Source organism: Ananas comosus, linkage group 17 (assembly GCF_001540865.1).
Source record: "Ananas comosus cultivar F153 linkage group 17, ASM154086v1, whole genome shotgun sequence".
Taxonomy (NCBI): domain Eukaryota; kingdom Viridiplantae; phylum Streptophyta; class Magnoliopsida; order Poales; family Bromeliaceae; genus Ananas; species Ananas comosus.
In genome coordinates, this window is record NC_033637.1 from 2,381,363 (window position 1) to 2,407,300 (window position 25,938).

The following is a 25,938-nucleotide window of genomic DNA, read 5'->3' on the forward strand; positions in this document are numbered from 1 at the left end:
TCCCCGGATTCTTGGGCTTTTCTNTTGTGTACAAAAGAAGTAAAAAAAAAAAAAAAGGAAAAAAAAAGAGGAAACCCCAATAATGCCACAAAGCCTCCTCCAAGTCAAAAGGATCTCAAAACACCATTAAAGTTGCTTTAAGATTCTGCATTGACCACCATAAAAATCTTTCCAAGCTAAGTGGGTCCTCTCATCTCCACATTAGCTTTATTTGCATCACCCCAAGCCTTTTTTCGGAACTTTTCTTATGTAGTAATGTTGCTTCCGAATCACACCACATATTATTCCTTTAAAACATAGCAGTGGATGTACCATAAAGGGTCAATCAACTCAATTCAACTGATTCCCTTGAAAAAGAGAACTCTCAAAAGAAACACAACTATTAACTCAATATGAAGGAAATTACGAGAAACCGGAAAAAATCACAAGCCAATAACAAATAAGCGAGTTCTGCTACTAGAAGTTTCTGCTTCTGATATGAAGCTGTTAAGAGATTTTCGGCCAAAAGAACTACTGAGATTTTCGGCCAAGAGAACTATTGAAACTCAGCTCCACTCCAGCATCACCCCAACAAAAGGCTCGAAAATGGCGTAATCATTTCTTCTGCTTTAAAGCCCTAGTGCATGACACATAAGAAACTCTCAAAAGGCGATCTCACAGGCTAATGGCATGCCGCCAATTGACTGATAAATAAAGACGCGAAAAAGACTAGTCGACAATCTAACAAGGACGGAAATAATTGTTAGCATGTCATCCATTGTCCTTGTTCCTTGTCGATCACTAAAACGATGACTCCTCAACAGTCGAAACCCTCCCATCAATGCCCTCTCTAAGGCATTAGCTTAGAGGCTTGTCTCGGGGGATAGGTGCTCCCTGCAAAGTCTACACCATCTACATACAACTCATATCACCGACGAATGAATGAATGAATGAATGAAAGCACAGCACAAAATTAGAAATCCCTAGCACTGGAATTTTTCCCCGTTAAATTTCCAAAATACTCTTGATTTGATATAAGAGATATCACAAGTAATGTTACTACTGGCGTGCAGCATCGGTTGTGTGATGTAGATGTAAATGTAAATGTAAATATAGCAGATAACTTTGAAACTAACCTTGAGAATTGTATTGTACCTCCAACTAAGAATGAGTCACATGTGTCCTTCAAGTTACTTGAATATTTTCCAATTGTTCTGGTGCATTTACAGTTATTGCCTCTGTGAGCAGTCACATGTGTCCTTCAGAGCAAATACACGAGTTTGAATGATCAAAGATTCTTTTGTAGTCACATGTGTCCTTCAGAGCAAATACATGAGTTTGAATGATCAGAGGTTCTTTTGTCCCTTTATGAAATGGCTAGCATTAATTACAGGGACGTCTTATTTCCTAGGATTAATTTTGAGCATGACATACATTGGCATCATTAGAAGAAAGACCCACTTTACGACTTGTAAGCACTTCAATACGTGTCTCATTTACTAACCACGGGCATATAATACAAAGTCTTTCCTACAATGCTTACACCAAAAAATTCATGTTACTGTCCAAGTAGTGCATGACGCATATTTAAAAAATCCATAGACTGATTTGTTCACTATCTATTCGTAGAATTATGAATATACCCTAAATTTTAGCGCAAGTAATTGTAATACTTCCTATTATTCTGCACAAGCTATTGCAACATTTTGTAATTTTCTTCCTATTTAACCATGAGCAAAAAAGTTGAACCATGATCAAAGGCATAGTCTCGGTTTGATAGCTTCAGGAGAATAAACTTAGCAGACAACAGGCGCTTTAGACAGTAGACATAAATTCATAGCAATTACCGAATATGCCTCGAGACAGATAACTGCATTTGCGCCTGCACAAGGAAGACCTTGAATAATGGCATCAGCAATATACGAAACGAAATTGGTTGATATAGTGTGCCCAACCTGAGAGTGAACTCTTTGCTATCCGACTCGGTTTCTTCAAGGGTTTCAATGTGTTCAGCGACAATGCTGCACATTAATACAAGAGGAGGCAACAAAAATATGGTGCAAATTAGCTATTTTGGATTTCACCAGTATGGTTCATCTACAGAGAGGAAAGATACATCAAGAAGGTCAACGTACTGAATTCAAGGCTCTGGCTTTTCCATGGAGTACTCTTCACTTCTTTGAAGGAATTAGTCTAGTAAAGAAGGGCAGATGAATCACCAAGAAGGATTATCTTGAAAAAAAAACTTTTATTAAGAAACTTGTTTCTTCTCTTTTGAAAGACATCTCCTTTCTAACTAGTGCAATAAACAAAACAAAGCCATTTTGGCAGGACTATGTTTCCTCATATTAAAAAACTACAATCCTCTATGTTGTTGCACATGACATTTAATTGACGGTAACAACCTAACACACCTGTCTGATTTCACCAACTGACGCTGAAATTCGTGCACGTAAATATACATGATGTAAGGCCTCCGAGATGTACAGTGACTACGCCCCACAAATCATCATTATACCCCGGTGGGAATCTTCCAAATAGAAAACTATGGTGAAACAACGTGAATATCCTTGCAGCATAAACAGATTTTCAGGAGTTTATAAGGGTGAGGTACTTCAGATACAATAATACTCAGGCTACGAGATCATATTCATCACGAGCGGGAGGTACTACGTCTAATCTCATCATACTCCTATACTCGATTGGAACCGGAGCACCAGCCTGAACACAGAGCTCCACAATAGCTGGAGCCTTACCATAGTACCTCTTAAGCTCATTATAAAGAGGAGGGCCATTGGGGTCACGCACATGCCACACGTAATTAGGCCTTATCAAGTCATCAATAGTTGCTTCTTGCCATGCATGCAAACCATCTCGGAATTGGTGCCTTGCAGCTTTGCACATTCTAACCTTGTGTCCTTTAGGGCCCACTTGGACTTCAGGGCAATAACCGCATGTTATCACGCTATATGTCTTCATAAGCTTCGCAGCTCCTGACCGCATGTCCAACCAGGACTTCAGCGTTCTTGACCCAAGTTCACCCATATCCATGTCCTCTTCAAATGTATTAAGTTTGGAGATAACTTCAGTGGACAAACTCACTGGTTTGACACTTGTTTTTGCCGCTGAATCTTCTTCAGCTTCCTGCTCGAAGTCTACAATCCTCCCTTCAATCGAATATACAGGCTTAGTTCTTCTTTTTGCCGGATAGTTCTCAAGATCCACACCTGCTTGAATACATAATTCTACAATAGCCTGAAGCCTTGGAACTCCACATCTTTCCTTGTGCACAACTCTCGGTTTCCCAACTCTATCATAGAGGTGGTAGCAATATGGGAAACCAACAACATCTCTTATTCCGCCTCTCCTCCACACATGGGTGGAGCTCCTGGAACCACATTTGGGGCCTTCGCAAGACCTTATCTGATGGTCAAGGTGACCAATGTGCACTTCTGAGCAGAACCTGGCAAAGGAACATTTAGTTTCCCACTCTACCTTATTGGGGTAAATTACACCACAAACCATTGAAGATGTGTGAAATTTCACTTGTGCTACCAAATTTAGTTTCTAGCAAACGATGCATAGATAGAACTTCTTTTTTTTTTTTTTTTCCTTACAATCGAGTTGAACAATCAACTGCTGCTCAATTTTCCTAACAGGAGATGACATCGAAGCTAATTCAGCTTTCACAATATCTCCAAAATTAAACAGAGTTTTCTACTATGCCCAGGACTAGTTTTAATCAACTGCCAGGTAATCTCCAAAATTACTGTGTGATGATTCTTATTATGTGACAAATATGTAATGTCAGATGCACGACAATAATGTCAGATGCACGACAACTGATTTAGCTCTTTATGTTAAAAAATGTTAAAAAATTTAATGTACTTGGCAGTTGGACCAGATTACAATATACATTGAAGTTTGGTGAATCAATTGCAACAAATTAAAGTCTAGTTACATAAATGGAACTTTGCATTTACTAGTTAGTAATAGTGTAATTTTCGCATACATTATACCTTCTGCATTGCTAGCTACAAGTATCAAAGAGATCAAAGAAACTTACTGACATCTTTTGACGGGGATGGCGGAATCACCATTAACCAGTTTGGAAAGTCCATGAAGAAGCAACTCTCTAGCATTATAGACTTGGTGGGCAACCTCTTCGAGTTCAGGTACTAATAGGCCATTTTCAGGAGGGTGTTCGAGGACCCGACACGGGTTCTCTTGTCTTTTCCGTTTCTCTTCCTTCGCCCTCTGTATCAGCACCTTCATGGGAGTTGGGTATGGCTTCCTCTCCCATCTCTTCCCAGGCCTCGGAACATCCGAAAATGGGAATTCCTCCTCTTCGTCTTGAACCTCGAGATCTTCTGTTTTCTCTCTGGAAACAACTCTTTGTTGAGAACCGAAAGGTGCTAAGGATTTCAAATGTATGTGCGGTACCGGTTTCTTTCTACAGAATGTGTACAGCATCGGGAGCCTTCGCAATAACATCCCACATACAATTGTTTATAGCTTTTGCCAACTACAAAAATATGCAATTCCAATTATTTCTATCTCGTAAAGAGATGGCATTTGAAGTTCATAAAACAAAATCAAACATTTAGACTGATCAAGTACAAAACTTGCAAATTGAAGAATTACAATAGAAATTAAACTACTAACAAGAGAATTAACATAAATTTTATCTCCTTATTTACATGCTTAAATTAAAACTTACTTCAATTGATCTAACACAGAGAAGTGGGCACTCAATACACAATCGCATCGATGCTCCTCTAACGCCATTAATGGCGGAAGCGCGGGGGAGGGAGAGGAAAGAGAGAGAAAGAGAGTTGCCTACTACCTCCCGTCCCTTGTCGATTCTCCTCTAGCGAGGCCTCGGGCGTGGGGTTTCATGATCTAGGGTTAGGGTTTTACATGAGTTAGGGTTTAAGTTCGGGGATGCGGCGATGTTCGGGGGCAGCGGAGCTGGTGTTGGTTGCGAGATCGGAGGAGTCGACGGCGAATGGGCGCGATTTGGAGTTGGTGATGGGCCGCCGGCCCAAACTGTGCCACTAGGCCGGCCCGGCCCGGTTTTTTATTTTTTTATTTTTAACTCTTAAACTTTATAATTTTTTTTACTTTTTACAAATGTAATTATCTATTCAAATTTGGAATTATCTTCTCAAAATACTATTATTATTGTCATTAATTACCTTGCGAAGTTCTCAAGTGCTAAAGTTTCCTTTTCATGGATAAATTCTATTTTCATTGCAAGCTTCAACATTATAGCACAATTAAGGAGAGAAGATGCACAGGAATGCGAAATGACCAGATGAAGATTCATATTAGAAGTTATACACTTTACACTAACCTGCTAAGTGTTAAATATAAAACTATTTAAACACCGTTCTCTAACAGTTTAAGCTTTTAGAGTACAGTTGTTTCACATTTTTATATTTAACACGCCCCTTATCTCTAACAGCTTAAGATTTTAAAGTACAACGATTGTTTTACATTTTTATATTTAACACTAAGAACACAACATCCTCTCAGGTGAAAAGATGTGATTCCGAAAAGTCTAATTCTATTCACCATTTTGTGAATAAGAAGTAACTTTTTTGACCGAAGAATCAGTAGTAAGTTAGAAGTGTTCAAAGTTGAAAATTTGCAGCTAAGTAAGACAATGCCCCTACTAAAGGTGCATTGATGTATATAGCTGGCTCAGATTCGGCATAGTTATTCCGATCATCGGCAAAGTTGTCATTTTCGTCCGGCCCACCGACGACCGCCCCGGTCAGTATGTTCGGGTTCGGCTTGTCGGAATAGAGAAAAGGGAAGCCTCCATCACAGCCCACGGCCTCTGCGCTAACTCTAATAGTAGGAATCGACGAGTCGCGGTGGTGGATTCTTCGCGGAAAATTTTCGCCATAGCCTACCATGTATGACATTCCTCTTGGGTTTTCTCCCAGAATGTAGTCTACCTGAAGAAGGAAAAAGGACACATTAGAGCATTTAGAACACTACAGGTTACCCATAAGCCTAGAAAGATTGAAATGCATGGCTGGTCCATGTATTTTCGCTAAATTGATATTTATCCTCTACTTTTCTTAGATAGATTAGTTCCAAGATTGAAACTAATCTGTTTAAGTAACTAACCAGCAACCAAATCGAATTTCACCGAAAGTTCAGGGACTGCTGCTACATTATAACCCGCGTTAAAGTTTTGGGTTAGAGGCATAGATCAAGCACAAGAAATGTATGATAGAACCAAAATGCTTACTTGCTTCTTAACTAAAACCCTTAGCTGAGCCGGCGTGACGACCAAATTGTCGCATTTGAAGGTCTGTTTTGAGGCTTTAAGATATTTGGAGTAAACTGACAGCAAGAAGGATGTTGTGGTCACATACTGCATGTTGCTGCCATTCATCTTGTAAAGAAGCCCCCCCGGCGTGTATTTCACACTCATGGATGAGGAGTTCGGTAGAACACTACACATAAACCTCTCTGCTTGCTCTCGGAATTCCGATGCTTCTTCGTTCTTCTGTACAAGATAGTCCTGCAGAGAGAGACACTTGGGTGAATTTTTTAGCAAACTAGTCCTATATATATTTGCATAAAGTTTTAGCTAAGTGAGAATGAGACATACGAAAAGGAACATACTCGACTAAGGAGCACGCAGGCGCCAGGGATCTTGTTATCCCAACTGAATGAGTCTGAGTCAGAATTGATGCCAAGAGACTTGGCATAGCTTAGATAAGAAGAGTTTTTAGTGGCCTTGTAGAGCCATGCAGCTCCCCACAGCAATTCATCCTAAATATAGAAGCCTTGTGAACTCAAAATTTGCCGCGATATGCCATACTTGGATTTGGTGCATTTTGAAATAGGTACCTGAACTTCAAAAATTTTGGTAAATGTAGGGGCTTTACCTCGTATCCAGAATATGAGCAATAGAACGGGCACACGACCGAGGAGAGGGAGTCACTATAGCTTCCTCTATATTTATTGGCGAAGGCAAAGGCTTTTACTGCAGTTTCCTTCAGCTTGTTCGAGTAGTGCACATCAGCATGCCTGAATACAAGGGAGGCAGCTGCGAGTGCTGCAGCTGTCTCAGCTGCGACGTCAGAGCCTGGGTTCGAGGAAGTAACTTTGTACACCGGCCGTGATGTGCTCATATCCCCCGCACGTTCCCAGCATTTGTGCTCCTCATTTGGATTCCCAACCTGATCCATAATTGCGACAGTCACAAATTTTCTTTCTTAGTCCAAAAATGGAGCTCGTTTTGTATGATGAAGTGCAATAGATCATTTCCAGTTAGAATTCAATTTGTTCACTTTCCTTTGATCTGAAATTTGTTAGTATATTTAACAAATTACAGACCAATCAGATGCTACTTAATACTTACAAAAGGCGAAAAGAAAACATCAAATGTTGTCAAACTAGTATAACCAGCCAATCTAATAGACACATTGATTTGAGTTGTGAAGTGTTAAACCTGAACATAGAGAGCATCAGGAAGTGCACTAGAGGCCTTGAGGAGGTAGTCCGTGCCCCAACGAACCGCTTCGCGAGCGTGATCGAGTTCTTTCGGCATCTGCCGGCCGAACTCGAGCACGCTCCATGCAAGCATTGTTGTGGTGAAGGCCATCGGGAAGCCGAATTTAATGTTGTCGCCAGCGTCGTAGTAGCCACCAGTAAGGTCCACCTGCACCATAGGTGAATTACACAAACATGTTAAGATGGTTTTGATCTTCTGTTTATACAATGAATCATGCAATCAATTGTCTTATTAATTAGTCCATGAACATTTGCAAAGGAACCAGGAAACCTACATGCTCTGCCGAGCCGTCGCTGAGCCCGGAATCGCCCCTCCAGTTCAAGGTCTGCCCTGGCGGGAGCTTTCCTGACCTCTGGCCCTCGAAGAAAACAAGTGACTTAGTCAAGGCGTCGCGGTAATCCGGTGTTCCTGAAACACCTACTGCAGCAAATCCTAGCAAAACAAAGAGAGAGATACTCTTCTCTATTCCCATTTTCTATGACTAAAACTACAAAATGATCTATTCTATCCTGTTTTTCTTTTTCTCTTTTGTTTCAAATTTATAAAGGAATATGTCTCAAAGGTTAATTATGAGGAGGGTTTTTTTTTTGTTTATGAAGGGCTAGTACCCTGTAGGCCAGAATAACAAACTAAACCTATATATATATAGGAGAAAAGGTGGTCCTAATTGAAGTTCTAAGTAAGGGTTTCCTATCAATAGGCACCAATAAGGACCAGGAAAAAAAAATGTAGAGCTATTAGAATAGCAACAAATAAATGCTCAACATGTACGAAATTTCTAATTATGATCATGTAACATCAACCACAAACTTCATTTCCTTTAACATTAGATGTGACTTACATCTCACTAAACAAAAAAGCCTACTACTGCAGATTAAGCAACAAAAGCATGAATTAATCATCCATGCAAAGAGTACAAACATTACAGCATCCTCTTCACACACTATCACACACTATCACACACTACTACCATAGCTACCAGCCAAGTAAGCAAGAGTGCCGACAAGAGGAGCATTGATGTATGTGGCCGGCTCGGAGCGGCTGTAGTCGGACCGGTCGTCAGAAAAGGCGTCGTTTTGATTGGGCCCACCGACGACGGCGCCTGTTAGTATGTTAGGATTTGGGTTGCTGGACATGAAGTACTGGAAACCAGCTTGGCATCCAATGTGACCTAGGTGGCTAGCCAAGGAGGGCAAGGAAGAGCCTCTGTGGTGTATCCTCTGTGGAAAATGTGTGCCATAGCCCACCATGTAGGACATTTTCAGAGGGTTTTCTCCAAGAATATAGTCCACCTGAAAATTTATATTAATAGTGAGTAATTGATAGATCGAAGAACTTCGCAAACCTGTAAGAATTTGGTTCACGTGAACGACGCACTAACAAAGTCAGAGCGAGGCCTCAGGTTGACTCATTCATGAAATAAGAGATTAACAGCCAACCTTGTAGTTGGTTTTAAGCTTTTTTCGGAGCCGCAAATATATATATATATATATATATATATATATATATTTTGAGAACTGCTCATTAAAGGCTTGACAATTTTACACACTTTTCAGTTTTTCCAGGCATGCTGATATTCATCAAAAGAAAGGCAGAGAATTAAAAGTTATCACCTGTTTCTTGGCTAAGGCTCGCAATGTTTTCGGTGTAACCAAGGTGTTCCCACAAGTGAAAGTGTGGTTTGAGGAGATCATATACTGGCATAAGTAGTGAGCAAGAAACTTGTGGATGTAACATATTGGAGATTTGCAGAACTTTGTTTGAACATCAAACCACCTGTAACAAGTTAAGTCGCCTCCGATCTTAAGACCAACAAAAGAAAAAAAGCAAAAAAAGCATTTAATTAGAATTCTAGTAATATTTTGGAAAGCTAACCTGGTGTGTACTGTGTAGTTGAAAAGGGGGAACTGGGAAGAACCCTGCACATAAAATCCTCAGCTTGATATCTGAATGGCTGAAAGGACTTATCCTTGTCCACTAAACTTTTCTGCAGAATCAACATTACCAGAACCTCTCATAAAGATAAAATCAAAAGTTTAACTAGTATTTTAGGTGCAAAGTTACTTATTCTTCCCAGTAATTTTAGGCTAGGTTCAGTTTTGTTGATCAATTAAGGGTCTAAACACTTCTATTTTGTTCCTTGTGATGTTACCCTGGAAAGGAGGACACGGGCACCAGCAAATTTGTTGTCCCAGCTGAAAATATCAGTAATGTCATTGGCTCCCAAAGATCTCAGGTAGCTGAGGTAGGAGGCATTGTTGGTTGCTTTATACAGCCATGCAGCTCCCCATAGCAGTTCATCCTATCATAACACACTATCATCACATTATAAAGTTCAATTCTTAATGACATTTAAAAAAAAAAAAAAAAAAACACAAATTGTGCCTGTTAAAATTATCTATGTTAGGTGCATTAGTGGGGGAGGTTACTATTGCCACACATTGTAACCCGAATAGGAGCAGTAGTAGGGGCACACGGCTCCTCCGAGGGCGTCGCTGTACTTGCCCTGGTACCTCACGGCGAGCGCCATGACCCGCTCCGCCGCCGCGATCAGCCGCTGCTCGTAGGCCGCGCCGGCGCCGCTGCCGCGAGCGCCGCCGCGGTCTCCCCGGCCACGTCGGACCCGGGCGCGGCCGCGGACACGGCGTAGACGCTGCGCGGCGTGTCCATGTCCTCGGCGCGCTCCCAGCACCGGTGGTCGGCGCCGGGGTCGCCCACGCCCACGTACAGCGCGCCCGGGCTCTGCGTCGCCGCCCTGAGCAGGTAGTCCGCGCCCCACCGCACGGCTGCGCGCGCGGCGGCGAGGCGCGCAGGCCCGGCGGCGCCGCCCATGCGGCCGCCGAACTCGACGACTCCCCACGAGAGCATCGTCGTCGTGAAGGCCATCGGGAACCCGAACTTACGTTGTCGCCCGCGTCGTAGTAGCCACCGGTCAAGTCCACCTACAGTTACGAATTTCATGCACTATAAGTGTGTTTTTTTTTTTTTTTTTTTTTTTTTTTTTTGAGAGATAGGTAGCATGCTACCCGATTCGTTTATTTCATTTAGAAATAAACTTAGCTAGAAATGTAAATCAACTAGTATTCGAACTTGAGTCTCAGGTACCAACCACCAAGTCCTTTGCCATTTGCTCTAGATCGATACGGTCGGTTGCACTATAAGTTCATACTACGTACAAGGTACTTTAACACATTTGCAGTTTACAATTCTGCGATTACAAGCAGCCTTACTATCATGTTAATTAGTAAGTAAGTAACCTATTACGTGCGGTTTTGTATGTTATTCTTTTGTTTCGTTTATATACGTCAGTCTATTTTTTCATGTGGCGCTATTTTTGTGGCGCCGACAATAACTTATTATCATAAAAAAAAAATTTATAACGTAGCCGAATGTTAGCAAAAAATAAAATCATACAATGTAAATTTGCTACACCAAAGTAAGATTTTTGAATCTTTTGCCCAAGTTGATGAAGCGAGCCTAGGTAAGACAAATTAAGACTGAATGAGACAAATCTATTAGTGAAAAAAGGGGTAAGCAATTAAGTCCATATATGTTGCTTAATGGAAACACTTTCTCTAGTTATATAAAAATGTTGATGTTTCCCTAGTGGTGTTATTAGAGTTAACACATTATATATATAAAAGAAACAAAATGTTAGTTAAACTACATTTGCCGCGGAGCCATCGGACAGTCCGGAATTGGACCTCCACTTGATCTGCTGGTCCGGCGGGAGCCGACCGGACCGCTGGCCCTGGAAGAACAAGATTGATTTCTCTAAGGCATCACCATAGTTAGGGTTTCCTCGTACACTAGCAAAGCAAATAGAGTACACAAAGAAGAGAAAAGAAATAATAGGTGGTGCAACAATGGCCATTGTGAGAAACTTTGTAGCTAGGCACATCACATAACATTACTTAGTGATCTCGTTACTTATATTATCTCGTTACTTATATTATTATATATAGGACACAAATCTTATCCATTCATATTCTAAGCCTGTACATACTACAAGTGGTTAATTAATATTACCTGCACTAGGGCTTAGAAACTGGGAGAGAGGTGAGCGTCTATGTTTGTCCCAGATCGCGCATCAGTTATATACTACAAGCTTAGAGAATTAGGTCATGATTGAAATTTTAATCTTATCCATGGATGGTGCTTGTGAATTACTCAAAAAGGTTTTTGGGCGTCTTTTTGAAGTGTGAGAGATGGAGAATTAGATTATGGTTGACATTAGCTTAAATGGTTAGGATCTCGACAAGGTCCAGAAAATCACAAGCTACATATGATTGTGATTCGAGCTTTGACTTATGGGCCTATAATTTGCCTAGTTGAACCTTGGATCCTGTGAATCTCTAGAGATAATTATGCTCTCGGAGGATTGAAAACTTTATAGTTATAGAATTGGATCAGACTCAAAACTCATTTGAGTTGTTTCAGTTGAAAAATAATAATAAAAAATCCGTTGAGTTGAAAGAATGTTCACTAATAAGTTAGTAAATTGTTTGCTTAATCAAAATCCAAGAATACATCACGCATCTATCGAAAGGCCCAAGTTGGTTTGCAAATAAACAAATATTATATAATCAGCAATTCATTAGAATCTGCGGGAAGAGTGATCTCTAGCCTCTCTGCCAGAAAAAAAATCTTCAACTTGAATAAGATTGCTTAAATCGATTAATCGTGAAACTTAGAAACAAACAAAGAAACTACACGCCAAAATTGCAAATTAATAAAAACTAAAATGAATCGTGGACGGCAGGATTCGAACCTGCGCGGGCAGAGCCCACATGATTTCTAGTCATGCCCGATAACCACTCCGGCACGTCCACCTTGGTTGCCCATTTGTTTCAACCTTATAATACTAAAATGATGAGACAAGCCAGTAAATATTAAAAAAGGAAAACTTCAAAAAAAAACCCGTGGTTTTGCACTTTTTCACTTTAGTTCCTTGTTGTTTAAAGTGTATCAAGTTAGTACCCTGTGGTTTCTTACTTTATCACTTTAGTACCCTGTGGTTTAAAGTGTATCAAGTTAGTACCCCGTGGTTTCTTATTTTATCACTTTAGTACCCTGTGGTTTAAAGTGTATCAAGTTAGTATTCTATGATTTTATTTTTGTATCAAGTTAGTATCCTGTGATTTTTAAACCACACGGTACTAAAGTAATAAAGTGCGAAACTACAGGGTACTAACTTGATACACTTTAAACCATAGGATACTAAAGTGACAAAGCACAAAATCACATGGTACTAACTTGATACACTTTAAACCACAAGATACTAAAATAAAAAAAGTGAAACCACGAGAAGTTTTCCCTCTTAAAAAAGCCAACAGAAAAGGAAGCTATTTGAGTTTGTTGTTTGACTATATTTGTCCATCTAATATTAATATAATATGTCTAAAGAATTTTAGAACACGAACATTTAATCGTGTTACTTTCTTTTTGGTCTAATTTGTTTCTTCCATTTTCTCGCCTTCTACTATTGACGAGAGAATGATTTTCTACTCCATTCAAGCATTCTGTAAAGAATAACCAATTGCATACTTGTTCAGAGGATAAGAATCCAAATAGAGAATAAACAATTACAAATTCGCGTAAAAAAAAGGGCTTTAAATTAGAGCTCATCTCATTTCATGGTTGCCGAATATAAAAAAAAATAATCCACATTTTGTTCTGTGTCTTGCTTTTCAAATTTTCACCAAATGCTTCGTTGTTGTATATCAAAGCAGTACCCCAAGCCATGCCACACAGGCAGTGAATAATCAGCCACAAAATTAGAAACTATTCAATAAACTTAAACACTACTTCCCTTTGGAACAAAAGATAATTTCAAAAATATGAACCATCCTCATAGTTAAACCACGCAATTTTCTATGTGCCATTTCAATTGCCTCATCTAATGCATTAGAGTAGAGTCATTTAAGCTCAGAGTAGGGTCATTTAAACTCACAGAAATTATATTCTTTATTCGTACTCAGACAATTATTCAAGCTTAACTAACTAGTAACAGAAACCATATAACATAAAACATACTATCAGTTAAGGTAATTTTTTAAAAAAGAAAAAAAAAATAGAACAGACAGGCTGCTAAGTATTTCCCGATCATTGCGCCTACATCCAAAAGAAATATAAAGGATAAACTACCACATTCTGCTGACTAACTTCTTTAAAGCTTCACTGATATGATGTTTAAAGAATCCAAAGCTCATCTAACTGAAATAATAGACAAAGGAGTCACAGCGCGAGTTGATGCTCTTATGACCGGAACTTGTCTCACCACCGAGAATGCTTTGTTAAGACGTGCAGCCCGGGCCGCCAGCAGAGACTCCCTCTGCATCAATTTAAAGCATGAGAGAAAAACAACATATTCAAAGTGCTCGCCTCAACTAAAATTGGGGCTATCTTTGAGAACAGTTTTGAGTTAGAATAAATGTACAGTTGGTTCGATCATACAGGCAATTAGTTTTAACAACAATTACCAGAAAAATTTATTAGTTAGTGACATAAAGAAATATTAAAGGCTAAAATTTACTGGGTAAAATGTTAGGAAGGTATTGAGGAAAGTAAACCTTAGTATACCAGTAACAGATGTAGTCAAGCAACAGTAGGGATGTCAATGGGTATGGATACCCGAAATTTTATCCGAACCCGAACCTGAATGAAACGGATATATTCAATGGATTTGGATATGGATTCGGATATGGATATCGAAAATAGAAACCCGACGGATATGGATTTAGATATGGATTTTGATTGTACCCAACCCGAACCCGAACCCAACACGAACCCGAATTTATTTGTATTATATATAATATATATATAAAAATTTGATGTTATATTTGAATTTGTATTTTAAAAATTTAGGTTTAATATAATATATTTTAAAATATTGAAAAAAGAAATAATTGTTTCGGATTCAAATTTTCGGGTTCGGGTTCGGGTTTCGGATTTTTGGTCGGGTTCGGGTTTGGATATGGATTTTTAAAATCCGTCGGGTTCGGGTTCGGGTTCGGGTTCGGGTTCGGGTCTCGGGTTTGGAGTCGGGTTCGGGTTCGGGTTTTTAAAAATTCGCCCCGAATCCGACCCGTTGACAACTCTAAGCAACAGCACTATCAGCAGATCCAATCAATCAAAGAGACAAAAACTATAGAAAATGCCAAAATTGCTGGCTAATGCTGCATACTGTAATACAATAACTATCACCTAGATCAAAAACTACTATGTTAACTCAAGATGACATGAAAATAAGTGATTGCACAAAATATTGCAGCAAAATCCAGCTAGGAAATTTAATTAACAATCCTTTCTATAACGAACACTGCTGTCAAATCCTTCCAAATGAGATCTCAATAATATAATCTTTTTCTTGCACAAAATTACTGACTGCAATTATGTGGCTTTAATTACTTGAATTGTCATCAGACAATTGCTATGTGATTCAAGCCATTCTCATTATATAAACCATATAACGAAATTACAGAATCAACAAACCACAAATCAATGATAAAGACTCCAAGAAACATACTAGTAATTTCTTACAGCCAACATCACCTAATGGGAAACCTTTGGCATAATTTTTTGATTTCACCATCTTGCAGCACATCCCTATATTTGACATAAACTACATAAAACTGTACATTTCGCTCTCAGATTCATGGATTCAGAATACTACAAATGTCATGTTCTAAGTTGCCTCTTCATCGCGAAGCAAAACCAATGTGATGCTAAGACCAAAAAATTCAATCTAAATGCAAGTATTTTAATGTCATACTGAAAGTTATGCCCCTGCACACGTACCATCATTTCTTGGCAATATGCATAAGTTGAGGAATATTTAAACGTTACTGATGAAGTTCATTGTGTTTCTGTATTCTGCCCATTAACAGCCAGTTACTTCCCTTCGGACGAATTAACTAATATGCAATTGGAGACACACAGATCTTTGATCAATCTATGAGCTATTGTGAAAACATGTATGACAATTCTTTTGATAAAATGTCAGGAATTTTGGTATAAATTAAATGTACAAATAAATATAAGGCATTAAGCATCTTCTGCAATGGCGCAGGATGGGCAATTTGTCATCTACAACTTCCACTCGCTTAACAGTATTATGAAACACCCTAAAAATAACACGTTAACCGAATATCTCTCCACATCCCAATCTTTACTCATCGATAACACTACGAAACAAATGATATTTTTTGTACATTATGTTCGAAAACCTAAGAAATCATATAACTGGTGTGGAATCCTTTGTTAAAATCTTATTAGCTTAAAATTAAGTTTATTTGATGGGATTAGTGTAAGTTGTCGAGCAATTCAATTTCACAAGTAAGATCAAGGATAGTCTCACCCCGTCATCGATCACAATCTTCAGTGGAATATTTCTGCTTTTGCGCTTCATCTTGTACATCCTCCTTCCGAGCATGACCAACCCCAAAATGGCGGCGGCAACGGAGATAGACCAAAGAGGCTTAACCCTGAAAGCAAAATACTTCATGAGCACCAGAGGCATCTTCCACCAAGCCGCAATCCGCTTCTCTCCCCCATCAACAGATGCAATCTCCGAACTACCATTCCCAGCATCTACCTCTGCGAAAGGCTCGGAATCATCATCTCTCCTCTCATCCAATCCATGATTCTCTACCTCTTCATCAGCTCTCCTCTCATCCAATCCACGATTCTCTACCTCTGCATCAGATCCATGACAAGTCCCAAGCCCTCCAAAGCTCGAACGATTCCCACTCTCCTCACCAATCGCCGATTCCACCACGTTACCAATCTCTCCATTCTCACTATCAGCGATCGATTCCAGCGAGAAGCTACTCCCACTCGATCCGAAACCCACTCCCCCCACGGACCCGACCTCGTACCTGGAATCGGAGTCGGGATCGGCCGAGCTAGGGTTATCAGAATCGACCCCACCCTCATCGCCACCATCGTCTTCCTCCGAGAGCACCCTGGCGTGATCGGGGGCGAAGTAATCGGGCTCGATGGTGCCGGGTACGAAGCTTTCGCCGATCCCCTCGAAGGGTTTGGGGTCATCGCGAGGGTCCGGGGGGTTTGCAGCGGCTACGACGGGGAAATCGAGGAGCTCCCAATCCTCGAACTCTGCGGCGTCGCCGTCCATGGCGAAAGCGCGGAGGTTGGGTTGCTAGGGCACGGAGGAGAGGGAAACGATGCGTGGGGAGAGGGGAAAGGGGGAGAGAACAAAGGAAGAGTATAGAAGGAGAAGAGGATCAAAACAGAGGAGAGGAGAAGAGAGAGAGAGAGAGAGAGGAATGTTGTGGACAAGTGTCGAGTAGTGGAGGAGAGGAACGACATCGCTGTATTCGCTTAGTTTGCACCGGGTGTACGATTCCCTCTCGTACACCGCTCTCCGAAAAGCGCATTACAGAGTATTTCAAAAATAAAAAATTTTAATTTATTGTATTGTATGTGCTTTATAACATTTAAAAGTGTTATACATGAAACATTATAAATTTTTGAGACATTTTTCTAACAAATTAAATAATAAATTTTAATACATAGTCTATATTTTAGTAATTAGCTTTCAAATCATGTGATTTTTTTTTTATCTGTAGATTACTTAAGATGGTGTATATCATATTTATTGATTGGGGTTTTAATTTTTAAATGTTAATTATTAAATAATAGCCGCGGTGCATGGAGTTACTAATACACTTGGTGCAGAAATAATACGCTTGGTGTGATATTTCCAGATCGGGTTTTTTGCTTGGTGTAATCTGGAATGTTCCTAAGTGCAGATTTTGTTGGTAGAATTAAAGAATCATTTCAGGAGTAGATTATTGCCTGCACCGGGTGTGCGCGGTTGCTCTCATACACCGTATATCTAAATCTCTCTGATGGAGCTCTCAAAATTATTATTATATATTAATTCACCGGATGTTTACACTTACCTATTACAAATTATAAATTTTAGACACTGATTTTTTATAAAATTATGTTTATAATTTGTCATGCTTAGAAAATTTAAATGGCATAAATGAAATTTATGAAATTGAATTTCGATCTTAAGATATTGGCCAATTTGCATAAAAAATTCACTTATTTTGGACTTTTGCAAAACCGGGCCACCTTTTTCGTTTTTGCAGATTCGGTCCGCTTTTTTAGCAAATTGACCAAAATACCCTTATTACTTTTTTTTTTCCTCTTTCTCTCTCTTCTTCGTTTCTCTTGTTCTTTTTTTTTTCTCTCGCCGGCAGAGCGGAGGCGGAGCGGAGGCAGAAACGTCTCGCCTCTCACCCTCATGCTCTCGCCCTCGCCCTTGCCTTCGTCCGTGCACCCCCACCTTCCTCGCCTCCGACCCCACCAAGGCCGCGCCGCGATTTTTTTTTTTTTTGCTTTTTTCTTTTCTTTTCTTCTCCGACTCTTCTCCACCGTCTCCGACGACGATGCCTCTCGCCCTTCCCCGCCCTTCTCATCTCTCCCTCTCCCTTATTTTCTGCGGCCTCCAACAACGATTTATCTTCGCCGGCGCCGAACTGCGGCGCTACAGCCTCGAAGCGGAGGGTCCTTAGCGGCGTCGTCACCGGCGCCGTAGCTGTTGGCAGAGAAGGTGACAAAAAAAATTATAAAAAAAATAGAAAAAAAAATAAAGATAAAAAATTATATAAAAAGAAGGATGAAGATGAAATTACATCGTTAATTACAAAAAAAATTATAAGTTGCACTATTTAAGATGTAAACTGCTGCTTTAAGATAAAAATTATACTCTTTGAACGAAAATTATACTATTTTTTATCTTAAACTGCATCCTTTTAAGTAATATTTATACTGTGTCTCCTCTTGTTGCACTATTTCTCCTCTTGTTGCACTATTTCTCCTCTTGTTTACACAAAAATGATGCAACAAGAGAAGAAACAGTATAAATATCTCTAAAAAGGGTGCAGTTTTTTCTCTTATTGCATTGTTTCTCTTCTTGTTGCACTATTTCTCCTATTGTTTATACAGAAATGGTGCAACAAGAGGAGAAACAGTGCAACAAGAGAAGAAACAGTAGATATATTTCTTAAAATAGTACAGTTTCTCCTCTTGTTGTACTATTTTTCCTCTTGTTTACATAGAAATGGTGCAACAAGAGGAGAAACAGTATATATATCTTTTAAAACAGTGCAGTTTCTCCTCATGTTGCACTGTTTTTTCTCTTATTGTACTATTTCTCCTCTTGTTTACACAGAAATGGTGCAACAAGAGAAGAAACAGTATAAATATTTCTTAAAAGGGTGCAGTTTAAGATAAAAAAACTGTGTAACAAGAGGAGAAATGGTGCAACAAGAGGAGAAACAGTGCAACTTTTATTTAAAGAGTATAACTTTCATCTTAATGGATGCAGTTTACGTCTGAAAGAGTGTAATAAGAAGAGAAACAGTGTAAATATTTTTCAAAGAGTGTAATTTTCGTTTAAAGAGTGTAGTTTTCATCTTAAAGCTGCAGTTTAAATCTTAAGTAGTGCAACTTATAATTTTTTTGCAGTTAACGATGCAATTTCATGTTCATCCTTCTTTTTATATAATTTTTTATCTTTATTTTTTTTTCTATAATTTTTTTTTGTTACCCTCTCTGCCAACAGTCATGGTGCCGGCGACGACGCCGCTAAGGACTCTCCCGCTCCGAGCCTGTAGCGCCGCAGTGACCTCCACGGTGTCGACGTCGACGTCGGCGCCGGCGAAGATGCATTGTCGTCGGAGACGGCAGAGAATGAGGGAGAGGGAGAGATGAGAAGGGCGGGAGAATGAGGGAGAGGGAGAGATGAGAAGGGCGGGGAAGGGCGAGAGAGGCGTCGTCGTCGGAGACGGTGGAGAAGAGTCGGAGAAGAAAAGAAAAGAAAAAAGCAAAAAAAAAAAAGTCGCTGCGCGACCTTAGCAGGGTTGGAGGTGAGAAAGGAGGGGGGTGCGTGGACGAGGGCAAGGGCGAGGACGAGGGCGAGAGAATGAGGGTGAGAGGCGAGACGGACCGTTTCCACCTCCGCTCTGCCGGCGAGAAAAAAAAAAAGAACGAGATAAACGAAAAGGAGAGAGAAAGAGGAAAGAGAGAAAGTAAAAACGATATTTTGGTCAGTTTGCTGAAAAGGCGGACCGAATCTGCAAAAACGAAAAATGTGGTCCGGTTTTGGAAAAGCCCAAAATAAGTGAATTTTTTATGCAAGTTGGCCTAAGATATTTATATTAAAAATTATATATTATGCATAAGAGAGGTACGGCTACACCAGCGTAGCTAAAATATTTTTAATTTGTTGTAATTCCAAACAAAGTCTATAACATACCATAAATTGTGAAGTTAAAAAAAAAAAACTATTATACTAATAACTAATTACAGTTGCAACCACACCTATTATTTTTCATAATTTAAAAGCGTTGCACTATTACCCTGCGTAGAATAACAGTAAAAGTACGAAAATGTAGAGGGGCTATTAAAAAGGAAAGAGATTTAATTATGGTTGCAACATTAATTAATTAATTAATCCTAGCTAATTATCAGGAGTACGTTGAAAGTAAAATTGAACAGAACTTTTGTAACAATTAATTTACCGCTTAAGACATAATTGCTATATAACTTTATGGAATGTTTTCCAATTTATCATTTTCTCGGATTACAAAAAAATTTAAAACATTTAAAAAAAAATATTGGTCAAACCTAAAAAACTTCACCTGAGCAAATTCTACATGAACATAATTCAACAAATAAAAGATATGTCACCCGATTAATTATTCAATATTCTGTTTACTAACTATTTGAAAAATGCTACGAACTTAGATATATAGTAAAATTAAATTTTTTTAAAACTGTTTATACTTATTTCAAAATATGCCGTGCATATATATAGTTCACATAACATCTGTACTCTTTTTTTTAAAACCAAAACTGTAATCACACATACATAAACATATTGAAGAATCAACTACATGCTCTTCAATGATCCATCCCCCATTTACTTTACTAATCATGATGACAAATTAAACAATTACAAGAAGCAGCAAAACTTTCTCCAAAAAAAATAAAAAAAAATGCAGTGAATGAAAATTATTTACAAGCTTTAAGTCAAGTTCCCTTGTGCTTTTTATCTCCTCTAATATCCTCTTAAACCGATCTCTTTCCAAATTCCCAATTCTAAGCCTATTTATCAACCGCTCTTTCCGAAGAATACCCTCTTTGGAAGGCAATAATCGTACTATAAATCGTCTCCCTATGATCCCAATAAATTAGATCAGAAGCGTATTTCTGTATGCTTAACTGTAACTATTTCGCTGTGAGATTACATTTTCTCCGATGTTGTGGCACTATTTTTTCCTTCTTCTTTTGCTTGCTTGGTGAATTAATTAATCCATTTTTATCATATGGTTTTAATAATTAATTTTCTCTGATTAAACCCCTATAAGTGTAAAAATTTCTGGAGGTCCACCACCATGATCGTTATATCATCCCTGCCTCCTCTACTACGTGAAATGTCCACGAGGTCCTTGCATGATTTCATGGAGTTATTATTGTGCCTCAGAACAACATCAACTGCTTCTTGATTAGTGACCTAATCCAACAAAAAGAAAAAAAAAATCATGTTAATTAAAAGAGAACACATAAACATAAAACTTAGAAGAACTCATGCCACTACAACAGACTTAGGTTGTAGGGACACATGTTTGGGACACTTTTGAGTAAGTGTCCCATTTATGCTAAAACTTAAAAAACATCTACTTATGCCTAAATATAATGCCCAATCCAACTAAAAATAAAAGATTACTCTACTCAACCAACCACATCCAGTCCATTTGACCCGATTACAAACAGAAAAGAAAAAAAAAAAAGAAAAATCAATTACCATCTTTTCTTCTCTCTTCACTCAATCCACTGAAATTCTAGACGAAGAGCCTTTCCTGTCGTCCTCCTCCGCCACCGTAGCCAACGAGATAGAGTTTTGGCGGTTGCTAAATGCTTAAATAAGTGTTGGTAAATTAGCAGCACTCTTTTAGGCTATAGCGACACTCTTTAACTGTCACTATATACCTAGCGACCCCACATATAACAACACTTTTTAAAAGCGTCGGTAATTTTAGCTAGCAGCACTTTTTTGACATTTACCTACATTTAAAAATGTCGCTATAGACCGTTTTTGTTGTAGTGTGCATGTATCATCTATCCTCTTTAGTTGTTTTTCCTTACACTTTAAATTACAGAGTAATAAAATATGCAGATGTTGTGTCATGAAAGATCTTTTGAAGTTTTTTCTGAAAGAGAGAACGCATACATGCACAAATAAATAATCTCGATGGAGTACGCGCGTATGTATTACCTTATCCCAGAGCCCGTCAGAAGCCATGATCAGAAACTCGCAGTCGCGAGTTAGCTGCAGCTTCTTCGTCTCCGGCTCGGAGATTATCCATTGTTTCATGTTGATGTCTCCGATCGCTCTCGACACAGCCAACGAGTCTTGTACTCTCCAAACTCCGTTGCGGCAACTCACGTACCCACCCTGTGATCATCAATATTAACAATATGCACAAACACATTAGCTTTTGCACAAGTACATATATATTGTTCCAACACGGCTAGCTATATGTTCACATTTTCTTTTTTCTTTTTTTTTTTGTTAAATTCACCTCACGAATGGCTATTTTTGTTTTTCTTGTTTACGATATTGCTACTTCTCGAAATAAAGAAGCTATGAATAAATGTGTGGGGGCAGAGAAGCTTACCGAGCTCTCGATCCGGTTCTTTTCGTCTTCTGTTCCGGGGCGATGATCGGTCGTTAGGGCGTTCGCGACTCCCTTGCGACTCATTACTACTCTGCAGTCGCCGACGTTGGCGACGTGAAGCTCACCGTCCTTCAACAGCACCGTCGCGGCGCATGCTCCGCTGCTCACGCCCTATTAATCGTCGAAACAGTTTCAGAAATTATATATTTTGTTAACTCTAGAGAAAATTTTACGCTAGTTTTCATAATGTTACTTTACATTGAATTCCATATATTGGACCTTTTTTTCTTTTTCTCCGCATTCAGAATAGCAGGAGACCGTGTCAACCCCTTGACCAAGGTAACTAATTAATAATAATAGTACATGTACGTTGACTTCAATGTTGTCAATCATTTAATGTTACTTTCACAAATTGTTCACGTTGTTCGCAACTCATAACAAAATAAAAAAGAGGGGGGAATAGTAAAAAATAATTGGTGGTGATCACCAACTTATAAACATATTTTTAGCAGGAATAATTCGAACACAAACTCCTATATTTAAGGAAAAAGTCTAACTTGTCAAATTTAATTACATGAGGGTTAGTGTTGTTAATAAGAATCGATCAGTTGGAGATTAATATTATTGTAATTGTAATTACCTGATTAAGAAATTCCCTATCGGTGGTCAAATAGCCAGCTTTGATTGCCATTTCTAAACGTTGTTCTTTTTCCTTCTCTAAGTGAGCAACTGCTGCTATGATATTGTTCCCTAGATTCTCCGAGACGAAGTCCACGGCCGCGCGCCCACCGTGCCCGTCGAACACGCCGAAGAAGGCCTAGAGAATATCCAGAAAAGAAAATTAATTAATTAGCTTGAAGCTTCAACTATGATCATATTGTAAACAATAGGGACTTCCTTCTTTTTTCCTTTTTTTTTTTTGCATTGTTCAGTTAAAATTTTTTGGACATCAAACATGGGGTGATTTACAATGTGCAATTTATGCATTCATCATTTCCTTCTTTTTTTTTTCGGAAAGTGATAAATATATCATTTTATTATTTCGGAACATGATGAATATATTATTTTTTTCGCATAAAATATATGAAATATCATGTTAGAAAACTTTGTTAATTGGTTTTTTTAGTACAAAATTACTCTTCAACCAATATATATATAATGCTGGCTTTTCACAATATGATGATTCATAAATGAATTAAACTATAGTCCAATTGATATATAATTCACAATATGTTAGTTTCGATTTCTTTTTTGGTTTTCCTTTTTTTTCCCCCTTTGAACTAGATTGGGAAGAGCTCTACTCGGGCTAGGAGTCAAAATGCCATTTCAAAATCTACAGAGAGAAAAAAAAAAAGAAGCAAAAACACACAACAAGTTTAATTCAATTTACCTGTTTGGAGTTTCCATGGATGTTAGTAATTACACCATATCCATCCTCCATTACATGTCTATGCCCCTTCCTACTAGCCAAACAAAATCCACTCCCTTCAACCTCCACCGCCGCATTCACATCCCCCGAATTCTTCTCCGTCCCCGCCTTGCGAAAATCCGACACTGCACAAATCTCCGGTATGACCAGCCTCGCCGGCCTCTTCCTCACTGCGCGCTCTGTCGACTTCTCTTCACCTTCTTTACCGATCGACAGAGAATCTAACTCTATTTTCTTCTCTATTTTCTCTTCTTCACATCTTTCTCTTGTAAAGCCCTCGTGACGAGCGACCGTAACCGTAGCTTGTCCCCCGACGTTGCAACTCGAAGCCCTCGACACGAAATTCTCTCGCTTGAAACAATCCTCTTCGGCGACTGGGTGCACCTTTCGGTCCGAGCCCTCCTTCGACCGCTTATGAGCGACGTTGTGCGGCTCGGACTGCCTCTTCCACGAAAGAGGTGCGGGCGGAGGAGGGAGACATGCATGGGTTGAAGAGTTGGTGCAAAGGCCCATGATCAAGGCCTTCCTTAGCGCACGAAACAAGTGCACAAGGAAAGCTATGAAGCAATATACGTATTCGATATCATCGACCATCGCCGAACCGATCGACCTCTGCTTCTTCTTCTTCTTTCCTCGCCTTTCTTTCGTGAATCCTCTCCTGTGAATTATGAGTTGTTTTTCTTTTTTTATAAATCTCTCCACCCTTCTATTGTATAGGAGCTAGAGGTGAGAGAGAGCTCTTCTATTTTTGGAACACACACACATAGTTTTTGTTGAGAATAAGAGGCTTGTATATATAGAGAGAGAGTGGGGTGATAATTGTTAGGACATCGTTGACCAGTCAAAAGACAATGGAAAGAATCTAAAGAGAAATGAAAACGGAGTCGTTTTTGAGTTCTGCGGATATAGCCCGGCCCGGGCTCGATCATAATGGAAAGGTGAAATTGTATGGAGACCCCTCAACTATAGCTTGTTCTGCAATAGCCCNTAGCCACTCAACTTTTTTTTTTTTTTTTGGGTTCAAATTGATTAAATTTTTATTTATTTTTTTTAAGAATTAAGTTCAAATACATTATAAATTTTATTAAACATAACAACTTCAATCGTCGATCAACTAATTTTATTAGCAAATAAGCAATTAAATATCTTGCGCCCAAATACAATTAATAGTTAATAAAATTATTAAACTTCATTAAACTCCTAACTAAGCCAAAAAAGGGTCATAACTTTAAAAAAGGTCCTTCTTAATGAGAAAATTAAAAAAAAAAATAAAGTGGAAGGAGCTTTTTCAAAATAATCTGTAGCTTGGGGGGTTCGATGAACATGTTTTACCCAATGCGAGGGGTGGAAGGCTTCAATGCTAAGGAAGAGGTCGGCAACGGGTGGGGGAGCGCGCACGCGGGAATCGGTCGCACGGGGCAAATTTTTTGTTTTTTTTTTTTTTTTTTTACTTTTCGTTTTTATTTTTATTTTTTTCATTAAATCGCCGAGGAGAATGCTTCGGATCGCGGGTTGCTGTAACTTTCGTGCGAAGCAGTTGACTCGGTCAATGTGAAAGGCATGGTCTATTGCCATTGGCCTTTTTTTTTTATGTAAAAATATTTTGTTCACATACGCATGTACGTTTTGATGCAATTGATAGCTAAATCTTATCTTAGTCTCTTACTTTTTCTTTTTTTAACTTTTTTTAACTTGAAAAAAAGTTTATAAAAATCTTTTTATGTTTTTTTGAGAAATATGTAGCATGCTACATGCTTTATTTATTTTATTTAGAAATAAACTTAGCTGGAAATGTGAATCAACTAAGATTCGAACTTGGGACCTCGGATACCAACCACCAAGCTCTTTGCCACTTGCACTAGGGACAGTCGGTAAGTTTATAAAAATTTTAAACAAGTTTGAAATAGGAGTGCGAGGGTGATTGCGCAATGCGTTGATGCATGTTTGATTACGAAAAAGCACAGCTCACGTAAAAACCTACTTTTTGAAACTCGACTTCATAAGAGATTTGAGCAATGTTGCGACTTTGTGTTACACGCGAATTCATGAGGCTCTAAAATGAAAAAGATATAGATATAATCTCTGAAAAGAGCATTTTTTTTTTTTTTGAAAAAAATATAGCAAACTACCTGTTTCATTTATTAAGTAAAATAAACTGAGCGTATATGATGAAAACAGCATAGGCCTCCGAAGAACAGGCAAAAGAGTGTTTTTCAGTAACAGATTGCTTGTTGTGATGTGTATAAGTATTAAAACAATAATGTTAATGCGCT

The 25,938-nt window shown here is 38.8% G+C and overlaps 5 protein-coding genes and 1 non-coding gene across 17 annotated transcripts; all 6 read right to left on the reverse strand.

The window, feature by feature from the left end:
• Nucleotides 133–4,992, reverse strand: LOC109722988 (APO protein 3, mitochondrial). 12 transcript variants are annotated; one of them, XM_020251168.1, is made up of 7 exons: nt 4,700–4,992; nt 4,046–4,504; nt 2,394–3,442; nt 2,115–2,172; nt 1,935–2,000; nt 1,827–1,861; nt 133–1,238 (listed from the first exon to the last, which is right to left on the reverse strand). In XM_020251168.1, the coding sequence occupies exons 2-3, from the start codon at nt 4,471–4,473 to the stop codon at nt 2,611–2,613; spliced, it is 1,260 nt and encodes a 419-aa protein (XP_020106757.1). In that variant the 5' UTR covers nt 4,474–4,504; nt 4,700–4,992; the 3' UTR covers nt 133–1,238; nt 1,827–1,861; nt 1,935–2,000; nt 2,115–2,172; nt 2,394–2,610. The 12 variants fall into 12 exon arrangements, with proteins under 12 accessions (XP_020106757.1, XP_020106754.1, XP_020106760.1 ...); XM_020251165.1 differs by having other exon boundaries at nt 133–1,296; XM_020251171.1 differs by having other exon boundaries at nt 133–616; nt 1,116–1,238; nt 1,827–2,000.
• Nucleotides 5,423–8,118, reverse strand: LOC109722986 (endoglucanase 1-like). Its single transcript, XM_020251159.1, has 6 exons — nt 7,794–8,118; nt 7,457–7,666; nt 6,891–7,184; nt 6,625–6,774; nt 6,245–6,520; nt 5,423–5,945 (listed from the first exon to the last, which is right to left on the reverse strand). Exons 1-6 carry the CDS (start codon nt 7,989–7,991, stop codon nt 5,616–5,618), a joined length of 1,458 nt encoding a protein of 485 aa, XP_020106748.1. The 5' UTR covers nt 7,992–8,118; the 3' UTR covers nt 5,423–5,615.
• On the reverse strand, nt 8,313–11,254 carry LOC109722991 (endoglucanase 11-like). Its single transcript, XM_020251173.1, is given in 8 exon segments — nt 8,313–8,811; nt 9,133–9,218; nt 9,221–9,295; nt 9,395–9,506; nt 9,672–9,821; nt 9,960–10,096; nt 10,099–10,461; nt 11,187–11,254. Coding segments are annotated over 7 exon segments (1,203 nt in total). The 5' UTR covers nt 10,406–10,461; nt 11,187–11,254; the 3' UTR covers nt 8,313–8,475.
• On the reverse strand, nt 12,270–12,351 carry TRNAS-AGA. The gene has a single exon. It is a non-coding gene; the product is annotated as a tRNA-Ser (tRNA).
• LOC109722992 lies at nt 13,459–16,780 on the reverse strand. Its single transcript, XM_020251174.1, has 2 exons — nt 15,879–16,780; nt 13,459–13,853 (listed from the first exon to the last, which is right to left on the reverse strand). The coding sequence occupies exons 1-2, from the start codon at nt 16,653–16,655 to the stop codon at nt 13,728–13,730; spliced, it is 903 nt and encodes a 300-aa protein (XP_020106763.1). The 5' UTR covers nt 16,656–16,780; the 3' UTR covers nt 13,459–13,727.
• Nucleotides 20,458–24,410, reverse strand: LOC109723447 (probable protein phosphatase 2C 74). Its single transcript, XM_020251803.1, has 5 exons — nt 23,627–24,410; nt 22,877–23,053; nt 22,237–22,407; nt 21,834–22,013; nt 20,458–21,071 (listed from the first exon to the last, which is right to left on the reverse strand). The coding sequence occupies exons 1-5, from the start codon at nt 24,257–24,259 to the stop codon at nt 20,919–20,921; spliced, it is 1,314 nt and encodes a 437-aa protein (XP_020107392.1). The 5' UTR covers nt 24,260–24,410; the 3' UTR covers nt 20,458–20,918.

What these genes read in the sequence shown, in the direction of transcription:
- LOC109722988 (XM_020251163.1), bottom strand. Translation starts at nt 4,473, where the DNA reads ATGTTATTGCGAAGGCTCCCGATGCTGTACACATTCTGTAGAAAGAAA. An exon ending in ATCCCCGTCAAAAGATGTCA is followed by an intron (nt 3,443 to 4,045) that starts GTAAGTTTCTTT and finishes TTCCTTTGCCAG; the next exon opens with GTTCTGCTCAGAAGTGCACA.
- LOC109722986 (XM_020251159.1), bottom strand. Translation starts at nt 7,991, where the DNA reads ATGGGAATAGAGAAGAGTATCTCTCTCTTTGTTTTGCTAGGATTTGCT. An exon ending in CTGATGCTCTCTATGTTCAG is followed by an intron (nt 7,185 to 7,456) that starts GTTTAACACTTC and finishes ATTATGGATCAG; the next exon opens with GTTGGGAATCCAAATGAGGA. An exon ending in GGGTTTTAGTTAAGAAGCAA is followed by an intron (nt 5,946 to 6,244) that starts GTAAGCATTTTG and finishes TTCCTTCTTCAG; the next exon opens with GTAGACTACATTCTGGGAGA.
- LOC109722992 (XM_020251174.1), bottom strand. Translation starts at nt 16,655, where the DNA reads ATGGACGGCGACGCCGCAGAGTTCGAGGATTGGGAGCTCCTCGATTTC. An exon ending in AGATTGTGATCGATGACGGG is followed by an intron (nt 13,854 to 15,878) that starts GTGAGACTATCC and finishes AAATTGATGCAG; the next exon opens with AGGGAGTCTCTGCTGGCGGC.
- LOC109723447 (XM_020251803.1), bottom strand. Translation starts at nt 24,259, where the DNA reads ATGGTCGATGATATCGAATACGTATATTGCTTCATAGCTTTCCTTGTG. An exon ending in TCCATGGAAACTCCAAACAG is followed by an intron (nt 23,054 to 23,626) that starts GTAAATTGAATT and finishes GATATTCTCTAG; the next exon opens with GCCTTCTTCGGCGTGTTCGA. An exon ending in ATAGGGAATTTCTTAATCAG is followed by an intron (nt 22,408 to 22,876) that starts GTAATTACAATT and finishes GACGATTAATAG; the next exon opens with GGCGTGAGCAGCGGAGCATG.